At 40.2% G+C, this 13,875-nt stretch overlaps 1 protein-coding gene across 8 annotated transcripts in view; it reads left to right on the top strand.

Annotated features, from left to right (window-relative positions):
• PLXNB2 (plexin B2) overlaps nucleotides 1-13,064 on the top strand; it is a 259,762-nt gene extending 246,698 nt beyond the window's left edge. For all 8 annotated transcript variants that reach the window (XM_083819176.1, XM_083819180.1, XM_083819173.1 and 5 more), the window contains 7 exons: nucleotides 1,504-1,658; nucleotides 3,262-3,422; nucleotides 4,030-4,177; nucleotides 4,706-4,770; nucleotides 5,500-5,575; nucleotides 7,576-7,650; nucleotides 11,173-13,064. In XM_083819176.1, the coding sequence (XP_083675302.1) occupies nucleotides 1,504-1,658; nucleotides 3,262-3,422; nucleotides 4,030-4,177; nucleotides 4,706-4,770; nucleotides 5,500-5,575; nucleotides 7,576-7,650; nucleotides 11,173-11,277 (785 nt within the window). In that variant the 3' untranslated portion in view covers nucleotides 11,278-13,064. The remainder of the gene's footprint in view (nucleotides 1-1,503; nucleotides 1,659-3,261; nucleotides 3,423-4,029; nucleotides 4,178-4,705; nucleotides 4,771-5,499; nucleotides 5,576-7,575; nucleotides 7,651-11,172) is intronic.
• The last annotated feature ends 811 nt before the right edge of the window (nucleotides 13,065-13,875 follow it).

Raw genomic sequence — 13,875 nt, 5'->3', positions numbered from 1 at the left:
TACTTTCCTATTAAATAGCTATCATTTCACTAGTAGCCAATTCTGCTGTTGCTGAGCACACGCCAAATTAAGCCGTATGTAAGGGCAAGTAATCTTCGTGGAATCCCCCTTGGTTTCTTCTCTTTACTGCAAAGTTAAATCGGGCCACGCACCATGAGCAGGGCAAAGAGAGGATGAATTCTTTTGAATCACAGGAGGAAGTAGAAGTGTACCAAACAACTGACATAGTTTAGTTTCTTCTCTTACTGTGTGGTTTTGTCCATTTATTTACAAGAGTAAATAACAGGCATTGCAAAAGAGACTCCAAACTTCAGGCCCATCAGCAGTTCTTACTGCACTGGCAAACGGTTGTTATGAATGGCATCAATTGTGATATCACAGCTGCTTCAAAATAAAAGGATAGCTTTTATTTCTTTCTTACTTCATGCACATGAACTTCCAAGTCAAATTAAGGACTTTCAAAGGACAAGAGCATTAAATGTCTCATTTTTCCTTGGCTAAAAGATCTACCTGGTCAAAAGGAAGTAAAGGCACCAGAAGACTGCATAGCTCATGCTTTCCACGAGAATGTATAAAACAGATTAATGTGCAAGTGTTGTCTTGGCCAGATTACATTTTAATGTTATTTTTTTCTATGATATAAAATATTTAGTACACATCTGGTAAATTTAATGTAGATGTTGAGGAACTTAGTTAATAAACTACTGTGGCCAAACATTTCAAAGGACAAAATTTGTGCAATTAGAAACTGATATTTTTCATTGTAACTGTGATTCAGTTACATTATACACATATACTTATATTAAAGCATAAAACTTAGCAGTATTGCAAAATAATTTGCGTAAGAGGGCTGAATCACAATTTTTATGGGAAAAATAACTTTCATGTTTTTAAGACGTCAATGATTTTAAAGGCACTGATTCAGTAACCTCCACTGGAAAAGCACCATTGATTTTTGGGATTATGCCAAGCAGATATATTAAGACATACTTTAGGATTTAAAGGAAGAACAAATGAATTTGCCACTGCCAAATTCATCAGAGCTGCTACAATACCTTGTGTTGTACCTAGAGCAGGCTACGATTGTCCTTTCCATGGGGGCTGTTGAGTCAGACCTAACTCAGTTTCTGTAGCTTGATCTTGTTCACCAAGGGGTAGGGTATTTAACTGTATAGATCTTAAAAAAATGTGCATATTGTGCTTGCACGACTGAAGAGGAGTTTCCTTATTGTATGCTTACTTCCTCTCCTTTTTGTTCTTGACAAAAGCAAGCCACAATCCTACTTCAGTGCTACTCTTGTAACGTAAAGCAATACTTGTGTATTAATGAAAATTTAGTTCTTGGGTTGTTAGAGGGGAACCAAGTAATCTAGGTCCTCTTGGCAAAAAGAAAGGTAAGTCAAGGATAGAGTGCAAGGGTCTTACAGGTACTGATGTGCATGATTATTTCATAATTATTTCCAGGGGAGAGTTTTTTGTGATTATTGCAATTACTGTTTCTAGGGCATGCACTTCTGGAAGATGAAAATAAGGTCTGGCATCTAGTTCGGCCAGTAGATGAAATTGATGAAGGCAAATCAAAGCGAGGCAGTGTGAAAGAAAAAGAGAGAACCAAAGCTATTACAGAAATCTACCTGACAAGACTTCTGTCTGTGAAGGTAAGGGTCAAATGTTACAGTTACACCGTGCCTCTATAGATGTTGACGTGTAACCGAAGAAAATGATGCAAATATTAGTCATGCTTTTGGCTGAAATTTTGAATATCTGTGTCATGTACATACAGGCTTGTGTTCAGAGCTTCAAGTGATTAATAAGCCCTCAAGAACATTGCTGGGAAAGAGATAAATTTTAACTCCAGATGAAAGCTGAGAACCATAATTCTGAGTTAGCTAAATGAAGATTTTTCTTGCAAGACAAAGATGGATATTCTCTTCTGTGCCACCTGTTTAAATAATATTCTCTTGGTTTTTATTCTAAACCAAATGCTTTACATACTGCTACAGAGCCTTTTGTTTCCCCATGCTTTGTTTCCAGTGCTGCAGTATTATCTAGAAAAATAGTAAAAATGTTTTCAAATGGTAATAGTCCTCTGAGAGTATTTTTAGTGTTTATACTGGAGAACGGATCACAACCAAAATAATTATGCTAAGGATTCCTCCTTGCAGAAAGCGTTTAGGATAATGTGCTTAATGACCAAGACCAAGTTCTTTGTGAAAATGGGAGTGACTTGACTCCAGCTAAGGCCATTTGACCAAGTGTGAAAGTGGACCGGAAGGAAAGTCTGTGTATGGATGGCACAGACTTGCAGCCAGCAAGATGCATGTATCCCTCTCTTCTGATAAATCCCTTTTCTATTCCCAATAGTCAGTTGGTAGATCGTTGCCAATTTGGAGCTTTACTAACTTGTACAGAGCTGGTGAGGTGTAATGGCTGGGGCCACAGCTGCCCATACAGCCCAGGACCGGTGATGTGTCCTCCCTGCCTGCACTGCCAGCACAGGGGTTTAGGGCTCAGTCCCTGCCCCGTTTTGTGGCTGGCAGCTGAAGTGATGGAGGGAGAGAGGATGCAGCCCTTCAAACATGTCCATAGGGCCAACCAACTGAGTGGGGATGGACTGCATGTGGCCTCAACAAGGTCGTCTTCTCCTTGTCTCTACTACAAATGGACAGTCTCAGAGGTCGTGGTCTTTAAGGTCCAGGCAGGTGCAGGGATCCTGGCAGAAGTGCAGCCCTCCTGGGGATGCTTCATCCCTCACACTTGGTGGAACTCAGGGAGCTGGACCAGGATGGGCATCTAATGAGACCCAAGTGCTTTCCCCTGCACAATAAGTTAAATGGTCACTGGTGCTTCTTCCTATCAGTCTGTGTTTTAAAATTGCTGTACTGGTGCATGATGCTCTGGAGCTGGGAAGCCGTGAAACAATTACAAAATTGCCAGCAATTATTTATGTGCACAATGAGCTTAAATTGTAAATCTATTGTAGGAACCAGGTTCTGCTGCTTTAGTCGGGCAGAAAGCACAGCTTTCCGTGTTAACTCCATGATGATAATGGATGAAGTCGGAGTCTTTCAGACTAGAACATAAAGTTGTTCTCTAGAATGTTTTTACTGTTTGGGCTGTTTGCAAGGTTTTTTGTCACCTGGCACCCTCAGCACTCAGATTGATGACCTTCAGTAACTGCAACTGGACTAAAGGAAAAAAGACTCTAGGATAGCACTGAGTTCAGCTTGTAATGCAAATTTCTTTCAAATTCACTTTTAGGGAACACTTCAGCAGTTTGTAGATAACTTCTTTCATAGTGTGCTCAACTCAAACCATGTGGTGCCACCAGCTGTGAAATACTTCTTTGATTTTCTTGATGAACAAGCAGAAAAACATGACATCAAGGATGAAGATACCATTCACATCTGGAAAACAAACAGGTATGAACAGACTAATAATTACATTGCAGAGAAATGAGAGCGTAGTTCCCACGTATGTGCTGGCACTCTTACCACTAATCAAAGTAAATTTCATTTGTAATTCTCAGAATCATTTTAATTGATATAATGTGTTCATATGATCAAAAGTATTCCCTGTAAGTCTAGAAGTTGCAAAAAATGATACCTACTTATGGGATAACCGTTGGCAGATTTACCTCTTTGCTTTTCATCTTTCCTCAGAGAATAGGAAAGCAAGAAGCAAAAGGGACTAGATTTACCTGTCAAAGCACAAAATCTAATAAAATGTTACTCAGGTAGTTTTTCTAACCACTCAGACATCTTCTCTTGCTGTTTGGGGACACTTAGGATTCATCTCAAATAAGTTTTTCTCGTTTTTTCTGTGAGAGATACAAAGGCGTTGTTTCCAGATGTGAAAACCAGACAAAAGATAGCTTGTGTAATTGTTGAAATATAAAATTAATTTTCACTGTAGTGAGAAGATCAAAACGCAAAACCCATATTTAATTTCATGTGCTTTGCTTGTTGTATAACATTTATTGTGTAAAAGGTGTTTTTTTGGTTTTTTACCTTTTTCCTTGCTTTGCAGCTTGCCTCTTAGATTCTGGGTAAACATACTGAAAAATCCCCATTTCATCTTTGATGTTCATGTTCACGAAGTAGTGGATGCTTCCTTGTCAGTCATTGCACAGACTTTCATGGATGCTTGCACGAGAACAGAGCACAAATTAAGCAGAGTAAGTGATTTGCATTCTACATCCTGACTACGTTCATGCCTGACAAGACATGGGGCATTGTCCTAAAACAATACCAATTCTCTAAGAAGATACAGCATTGATAGTTTCCTTTTGGTTTTATAATGAAGTTAGCATTTCACCACTTAGCGGGTTGGTGAGCATGTCATTGTTACTGTGTAGTCTGCCAACTGAGTTCCTAAAAAGCAGAAAATATCAACTGCTTTTATAAAAAGCAAGTTTAAGAAACAGTTATTTCATGTCCACCGTAATTTAGAATCATCTTCCATTGATACATTTGTCAAACTTGACAAATAATGCCATACGTAAACTTCATCTTTTTAAGACAAATAATCCCACCCATGTACCGACATAAACGTTAATAATATTAATAATAAGCATCAGAATGTTAATATCCACAAAGCTCAAGTGCATGTGATTAGGAAGGCTTGATCTTGGGTTTTTGACTTCATGTTTTTTCTTAGAGACACTCATAAATCAACCAAGTTTCTCTCTATTATATTTTTTCAGGATTCTCCAAGTAATAAATTACTTTACGCGAAAGAAATCTCTAACTATAAGAAAATGGTGGAAGAGTAAGTATAAAGAGACTTTTTTCATGCTGATTCAAAGTTGTTAGGGTTTTAAGCCTTTGTAAATGTACTTAGTAACAGGAAAAGTGAGTGCTGACACAGTTGAAGTCAACTGCCAAATGTTAAAAATTTTACACCTGAATGTTAAAATGTTCCCCTGTTAGCAGTGTTTCCAGTGTTGAAATGGAGTGCCGTTGTGACCCAATGCATGTCCATGCCTATGCCAGCAGATGGACAGAGTTATTTGGGAAAGAACACAATGCTGTTCTGCATGACAGCTGTTCTTACCCATGATCTGTCTAACCAGCACTGCACTTCCATAACTGAATAGGGATCAAATCCTGAAAACATTTTCACAAAGACATTTTTTCTATTCAGACTCTGACTTCAACATTTACTGATTTGGGAATTCTGTCAATACCACTGAAGGTCTGCTACAGGACTCAACTCTTCCCAGCTGATGACTTCAAAAGTTTGAAGACATGAAATAATCATCAGCTGGATTATAAATAGATTTCTTTCCCGTGTTGTGGTCCTGTGCAATCAGGTGTGATTTGCCTTTCTTGCAAGGGTATCAAGTACTAATGACTGCTGGGAGACAGCATGACTAAATGAATCATTGGTCTGTTGTGGTGGAACATCTCCTGCACAATTAGGAAACGTTTAAAATAACTGCAAAATGAAAATTTTGTGTATTTCACCTAACTGAACATTTGTTTTAATTTGTTGCAGTTACTACAAAGGCATTCGTCAGATGGTGCCAGTTAGTGACCAAGATATGAATACCCATTTAGCAGAGATTTCTAGGGTAAGAATAAATTAAGTTTCCTTGTCCTGAAATTGAAGCCAAGTATAGCACTGTTTTTCTTTATCTTCTCATTCTAACTCGACAAGTGGGTTTATTGTATGTTGAAGCATCACATGAGTTATTTAATACATCTCTGAAAGACTCCTGCTTAGTGTAGTGCTTTTTAGCCTTTTGAAGTGTTGATTATTGAATGGAACCAAGAATGGCTATCGTCACGAATCAATTTGAGTGATGTAGGTGCCAGAGCAAAGTGTTTGAATTTTTTCACATCCATTGTGGAAAAATTACAACACTGCTGAAAGGTGTTTTCTCTCCGCAGCACAGAGAGGGTTTTTAACATTGATCATGCTGATAAGAAGTGGTGGCTGAATTCAGAGTGCTATCGCAGCAACAATTTGACTCCAGAAATGAAAGGGGAGTCGCACACGTTACATATAGTGCATTTTAGAGCTGTCTGTATGAGGACAATACTTTTGCTTTACACTGCATACAAGAAGCTCATCATATGCCTGCTCAATCGGCGCTTCTTCTTTTCACAAAATAGGTTACTGGGGGTTACCTGCGATGGAGGAGAGCAGAGGGGGTTGATTGGTAGCTGGGGGATCTGGTTTGAGACTCGGGGAGCAAAAACACTACAAAATCCGCTTCATTCTTGAAAAAGCCTGTCTGCTGCGCTGCTCGGCATAGCTAGAGCAGGCTCGTGCCTTTAAAGCACCCGATTTAACCCAGAGAACCTGCAGAAGCTCTCGCCAGTCTGAAAGGAATGTGTTTAGCCTGAGCAAAGACATACTGTACGTACTGGCTGGTTTGCTCATTTGCCTAATTTATTTTAAGAGTCCTAGTGATATAAGGATGTTTGGGGAATTCTTGTGATTTGTTTATTTCATGCCCTTAGGACCTAACATTTTGCAGATTAACGTCCTCATGAGAATGTTTCCATTTTCATTCAGCCACTATGAAACTCATCTGCAGTGACATTTCATTTTCCAGTTCATTTTATTTATTATAAAAATTGAGATGTATGTAAAATTTAAATGTTTGGTCATTAAAAATAAAATCAAAGAAATGTTTTAAAATCAGCAGAATATGTTGATCCTTTCTATTTACATTGCAAATTATGATAGAAGTAAGAATGAAAAGGCTGATGGAACATGGCAAATTTTGACCTGTTCTGGAAGTGACTTTTGTAGGACAAAGAAAGATGGATGTTTCTCTGCTTGTTTACAGCTTGGATAATCATTTGTGCCAGTAGCAATATTTTGCAATTCTTCATTTTCTTAACTAATTTAAAAAACTAAAGGCATAGCTAGAGAGTTAAATCCTATACGTTTGAATGAGAAACATCTGTTTAGACAGTCAGAGCACATTTGCTACATAAGTTAAATGTCATGGGGAGAACGAAAGGAGAGGTAATGGAAGGGTTATTTCTTGCATCATTTGAAGTCCCTTTTCTCTCTCTCTCTCCCCCCATCCCCCTTTCCATCTTCCTGATTCAAATGGCTTTTTCCAAATGTACATGTCCTTACTATCTTGATGAGTTACACCTTCCCTATAGTGAGGTGTGAATAATTTCAAACAGTTACAAAGAGCTGAAGAAATGATTTCAAACAGACATGGCAGTGACAGAACTAATGTTTAGTACCTCAACAATATGTAGATTGTACTGACTGAATGCTTTAGTTATACGTACCCATGTTGTTAACAGATGTTACAGCTGTAATCTGTGGTTTGACATTCAAAGTTCAAAATATTTTCCACCTCCTGTGTTAGAGCTGCAGACAGGCCAGAAAAATACCAGTGGGAAAATCTTGATCTAAAAATCACCAAACAAAAGTTTTCTCACCCCTTTTTCTGCCCCAGCATCACTTAGCAAGAGTTACAGGATGCAGAGCTTGAATTTGAAAATGGGACTGTGTTCTGTATCCAGCAGTCGTGCATGTGTGTAACTTTCAGCTGTGATGAAATTTTGACGTTTGCTGCTTACGTGTGTTGTTTAACAGGCACATACCGATTCCTTAAACACGCTCGTGGCTCTACACCAACTCTACCAGTACACTAACAAATACTATGATGAGGTAAGTTGTGGGGTTTATTTTCATATTTTTTTATAATAATGGTAAAAAGTTATAAAGGCTAACTTTCCCTGGATAATCAGGTAAAAGCAATGCTGAACAGAAAGCTCTAACTTTGCAGTTACACGCCTTCCTTGGCAATTACACTGCCTAAGGGTATTTTCTTAGAAATGAACAGCTTCACTATGGGTTATCTCATTTGGGTAGTGATCGCTTAATGAGATCTGAAAGAGAAATAGATTTAAAAATCCTTTCTCTTCAGTTCAGCTATCCTAATGCCTAAGAATTAGGACATTAGAATGTCACCGAGCAATTGCCAGAGCTATATGAGGTTTCAAGCCAGTAGTTTGGTGGGGATTTTTAGGAACAATCCATTAAACTTATTTTGCTTGTAGGAATGGGGCATTGCCTTTTTTTTGTTAGTTAAGATGCACTTAAAACTTCCATGCATGCTGCCGTCCCCATTTTGCTGTGCCAAATGAAGTGCCTGCCCAAGGTAAACCCAAGCAGAGCAACTGCTGAGTATAGTCAGATTCAAAAGGAAGCTTTACAGATTCAGTCCAAAGTGTTTCTTGGATTCTTCAGGCCCTGTGGAAAGGGGGACAAAGAATATCCCAGTGTCGCTGGGCTGTGGCTATGGCTCTCCAAACTTAATCTGAAAACAAAAAGAGAGAAGGAAACTTTTATTCAAAGGTTTCCATGGAAATGAATGCCTCCAGAAAACTCTCAGAATTAAATCAAAGCAAGTAAGAACAGATGCTAAATCAAAAAAGGAGTACAGCACATGTGAGCTCTCTTCAGTTGGTCCTGCACCTCAGCACAGTTTTTGTTTTCGCTTATATTTAGCAGCAAAGGCAGTGAGTCTCATCCGCAGCTTCACTGCAGCTTCTTTCTGCAGGAGCAGCCAGCTTTTCACAGCTTTAAATACAGATGTAAGCAAGGAAAACCAACTCATCCTGAGACTACTTGCAGTTGGTATTAGTAGGAAAAATGACTGGAGACACAGAGGGCAAACTGATGGTGTTGGTTTCCTCATCCGCAGAGCTGAGGAAAATTATTTTCAACATGTTCCAGAATATCTGCAAAAAGGCAGCCATATCCTTGGCTGCATCAGAAGAAGTGTGGCCAGCAGGTCAAGGGAGGGGAATCTCCCCCTCTGCTACTCTCATGAGATTCCAGCTGCAGTGCTCTATCCAGCTCTGGGGACTCCAGCACAAGAAAGTCATAGATCTGTTAGAACGAGTCCAGAGAAGAGCCACAAAGATGATCAGAGGGCTGGAGCACCTCTCCTATGAAGACAGGCTGAGGGAGCTGGGGTTGTTCAGCCTGGAGAGGAGAAGGCTCTGGGGAGACCTTATAGTGGCCTTCCAGTATCTAAAGAGGGCCTACAGGAAAGCTGGGGGGAAATTGTACCAGGGAGTGTAGTGATGGGACAAGCGGTAATGGTTTGAAATTGAAAGACGATAGTTTTAGATAAGATATAAGGAAGAAATCCTTTACTGTGAGGGTGGTGAGGCACTGGCACAGGCTGCCCAGAGAAGCTGTGGATGCCCCATCCCTGGAGGTGCTCAAGGCCAGGCTGGATGGGGCTTTGAGCAACCTGGTCTGGTGGGAGGTGTTCCTGCCCATGGCAGGGGGGTTGAACCAGGTGGAAGGAACCAGGTCCCTTCCAACCCAAACCATTCGGTGATTCTCTGATCTCTGCGGCCTGACCTGTTGTAGAAGTACTCAAGCAACCTGTGAGACAGACAAACCATAAATTCCTGCTTCTTCCACACTCCCCAATCCCTGCACCCAGCCGTGGTTTCTGGATTCTCACGTTTGGAGGCAGGCACAGGCAGAGCCTCCTCTCTGCTCAGCTGTCAGAGTTTATCAGTGGCAAGCCAGCAAACCACAAAGCAGAACTGCAGCCCTTCCTTTTGCATACATCACCGTATAACAATAAGACGCATCTGATCAAAAGGCTGCTAATTCAGAGTTGGGGAGATAATATGTCAAGAACCATTCAGTAAAATAAATCAAGCTTATTTATTTTCCATAAAAATGTTTTAATTTGCATAAATTGGAACATTTTGCGGCTGCCCTTATCTTTGTTGCTGAAACGGTGGTTGCCAGCATGCGCTGTACCTTGCACAGCTCTGCGGGGCTTGACAATGACTAAGTGGGTACGGTCTAATTGTCCACATTTATATGAAAGTTATATTCACCAGCAGAGATAATCATGAATTATTTAGTCTTGATTTGAGGCGTTACAGCTAGGTGTAATTGTTTAAATGAAGGGAACAATATCAAATTAAATTAGGCCCTATTTAAATACCGTAATAAGAGTTTATTAACTGTCTTGTAAAAATGTTTTCATGCTCTAAAAACAAATCCATTAAAATAATGATTTCTACACAAATTTGCTCCAGTGTTTGAAACTCTAATGCTGTACCAGTCCTCAAAAGGAAAATTGTTAGCTAGATTGATACTGACTGCATTAACCTCCATTGTCAGTAAAGCACAAGAAGCAGTGAGAACCGCAGGTAACGACAGGCAGACTCGATTTCTCCAGTTCTTGTACTTGCAAACTTTATGTAGTATTTAAACATAGCTAAAGCCTTCTGCTCGATGACAGCATCTGACTTTTATTAATAAAGCCAGTTCTAGCAAAAGAACGGTTTTGCCATGTAATACATTCTCCTAATGGAGAAATCTAATAGTTGGTGGAAAAGTTTCCCTAAAGGATGGTAGGAATGAAAACCTTTCAAAACCTTTGAAATTTGATCTTGAGAAGCCCTAAAAAACTCTATTTGAAGAAAAGCCTTCTCATAACAGTTGACCTTTTCTAGCTTTCATTTAAAAATCCCAGGTGTCTTAGAGTCGTACTTTGCTGTATATATTCCGTACGGCAGAGGCTGCGTACGGGATGTTGGTGGGCTCCTCTGATGAGCTGTTTGCTTCCCGAGCTATGTTCTACCAGCCCAGGGTCTCAGCTCTACCTCGAGAAGCTCCCGGACACTGTGACCAGTTCATTTTCTTCAATATATTGCCTATAGACAGACGAGATTTTTCCTTGCCTTAAGCTATGCCCATACATGGACCACCCAGGAGCTGCTCATAACCAAAGCTCATGGGGATGGGGCTTAGTTACTGCTGGTAAATGACCCTGAAGCCTCTTAGGGTGCACCATAAGTAAAACCACAGCTTCTTACATAACTGTAAAGTCAATGCTTCTGATGCTTTCCCCCAGCCTGCTCTGCCTTGCAACGTAATATTTCAAAAGATAAAGTACTACCTATTAATTTGCTTGAATCCCGGCATAATGGGAAACATCGTAGTAACTTAGATAAAGTAATGGAGGCAATCATTTTTATTGTCTTCATGTAAAAATAGAGCATGGAGCCTCGTAGATGGACTTTATCTTTGGTGCAGAGTGAATGCAAAAGACTGGAAAACCAAAGCAGTATCAAACACTTGGTCTGGGAATGGTGTCGTATATTTTAAGCTAAACGATTCTAAACATTCTCTGTTTATTTCTTCCAGATTATAAATGCACTTGAAGAGGATCCAGCTGCACAAAAAATGCAGCTTGCCTTCCGTTTACAGCAAATAGCAGCTGCATTAGAGAATAAAGTGACTGACCTTTGACTCAAAAGCCGCAATAAAGAAATCTGATCTGAAGATGTTCAAATTCATTGTTCCTGTTAAGGAAATAGTGTTCTATTTTTTAATGTATAATTACAACTTTAAATGAAAGAGTTCATGTTTTTTTGATAGCAGAGGTGTAATGTAAAAATTTTTACTGTAAATTATGCTTCTAATTAAAATCTGTGTTGTGTGTAAATGAATCTTCTGTGGGAAAGAGTCCTTTGGCTGGGGGCAGGGTGGGGGGGTGGAAGAAGGCAAGTCTGTAGTTCATTTAATTTTGTAGGATCCGAGACATCAGCATTTAGAATTCATTATGCAAGTAAATTCAATACTATAGCATCCTTTATATTTTAAGCAATATTTGTACTAGGAAAATAATGGCATATTCAGAGAACCATGCAATATCCCCTTTTGTTTCGATAACTGGAAATTGACGTCCACATAGTTCCAAAACTTTGTCTGTGCTCATCATGAACGTTGTAAACGATGTGTCTCATTTCTCCGCAAGATCCGCAAATGGGATTTGCTACCACACATGGTTCTTAGGTTAATTATTTGTGTCCATGGTAATGCACAGAATTGCACCCACCACAGCTGGCAGAAATAAAAGCAATGTCATGCCTGTAAGGAGGGTTCTACTGATAAAGTCTCATTTGGTTCAGAAACCACTGAAATGGAGAATTAGTCCTTAAATCTTTACAACTCTTTGTTATTATTGTGAGTTTTATGATATATGCTAATGTGCCTTACTTGTACTAATTCTGTGAATCTGATGAATGGTTTTGTAAAAAGAAGCAGATCGGAAAAAGAGATATTTATGTGCTATTGAATGACTTGTGTGTGAAAAACATGACCAGCAGAATGCTTGTAATTAGCTGCTTGCCGAGAGTGTGCCGTTTAACATGATTTGATTCTGTATAATATCTTATTTTAGAATGGTTCTGATGATTTTTTATTTGAATCTTGGAACTGTCCTAGGAATACCATCACTTGTTTTTATTGTATTTGTGATGTAAAATACTAGTATGATATTGGAAAAAATCATATACCCGTGTAATGAAAACCACTCAGTCAGTTTTGAGCCTTGGAATGCTGCATTTGATCAAACACAAATCATAACCCATAGCAAAGAAAAATAAAATAACTTGTCAGAAAGCGTGCGTTTACAATATAGGTAAGCTACATACAAATCAGAAAGATAGGTACGTCTTCTTCAATTGCTGTATTGCACATCAGAGAACTTTATTCCTTTTTGTCTCACAACTTTTGGCAGTAACGTAGCATTTTAATGAAGCGCTGCCATCTGTACAAGTTCATTCGTTGTTCCGCCGAGCGCCTGGCCGCTGCTTATCCTCAGCAAGCTAACACAGCTCCTGCCGCCCGCTGCCCTGCCCAGTAGGTTGCCATACAGTCGGCTTCACCATTGTTGATTATTTTTTTTACTTTTTGGAAGGTTCCTGGTGTGTCAGTGGACCTTTCCTTCAGTTTCCAAAAATCAAAAGCCTCACCAGAACTAGTACCGGGCTGGGAGGGTTTTTCGGTTTGTTGGTTGCTGGTTTTTTTTGAACTTCTTGCGTTTGTGTATAATCATTCCTGAACCTGCCTGGGCTATAAGTTATTTTACACTGTTTAGGACTGAGGTACATTACTGCTACATAAAGGTGCTTTGCCAGCTACTCCTTCATCAACAAAGGCATCCTCATTTCATGGCTAATCTGTTTCTCTGTCTTTATTTGTAAATCCTGTTAATTGTAAATCAAATACAACATTGTTTTTTTTTCCACAAAGTGTCACGGGATCTTTACTGAAACTGGGGGGGTGGGTGTTAAAAGGGGCTTCCAGTTCTTCCTCTGGGGGTGGTGGAGCAGCAGCGCCCAGCAGTCTGCGGTCGGTAATGGAAGAGCGCAGCGCATTTTGCAGCTGGTGTGTCTGACATCAGGCCCTTGTTATGGGCATTTGCTCTGAAAAATGAGAGTACTCTTGAGAAGAGAGGATGCATTGCAACATCCCGTAGCAAGGTCTTCTTGCCTGATGGAAATCCGCCTTGGGATCTGAAAGTTAAATAAAATACAGGCTTGGTGGCATCCCTCCAGAGAGACCAGAAAGCCCTGCTCGAGGAAGCAGGGCTTCCAGAGGGGACGTGCCGTGCCCCCGGCACCGCCGACTCGATGCAGAGCAGCTGCAGGTGATCACAAGCTGCTGTGGGCTGTGGCAGGGCCGTGCTAAGACCCTTCCTGCTCGGGCTACATGTGTGTGTGTCTGCTGGGGTGTGCAAGTTGTGTGGTGGATCCGTGGTCACTCTTTGTGACACTAGCCCTTTTTTCACACCCTGGGGGAGATTTGCAGGCTTTCTGCGCTGTCTGATGGAGCACAGGGGCCGATAACTGTGAGCAGCTGCAGCTACAAAGCAGAATCAATGCTCCTTCTTCAGTTCCTCTGTCTCCTCCCCCGAAAGCACAGAGCTGGACTTTGAATCGAAGAACTGAGATGTTTTATTTTATTCTTTCTCCTTTTGGCTAAGCTCCTCCAGTGCTTGTTTTTCCACTCTGGCGCTCTGCTTTGTCCAGACCTAGTTTTTGGCTTCAGCTTTCCCTGCAT

Source organism: Anser anser, assembly GCF_964211835.1.
Source record: "Anser anser genome assembly, chromosome: 1".
NCBI lineage: Eukaryota > Metazoa > Chordata > Aves > Anseriformes > Anatidae > Anser > Anser anser.
The sequence above is the reverse complement of the archived record's forward strand: the minus strand, read 5'-3'. Positions and strand labels throughout refer to the sequence as shown.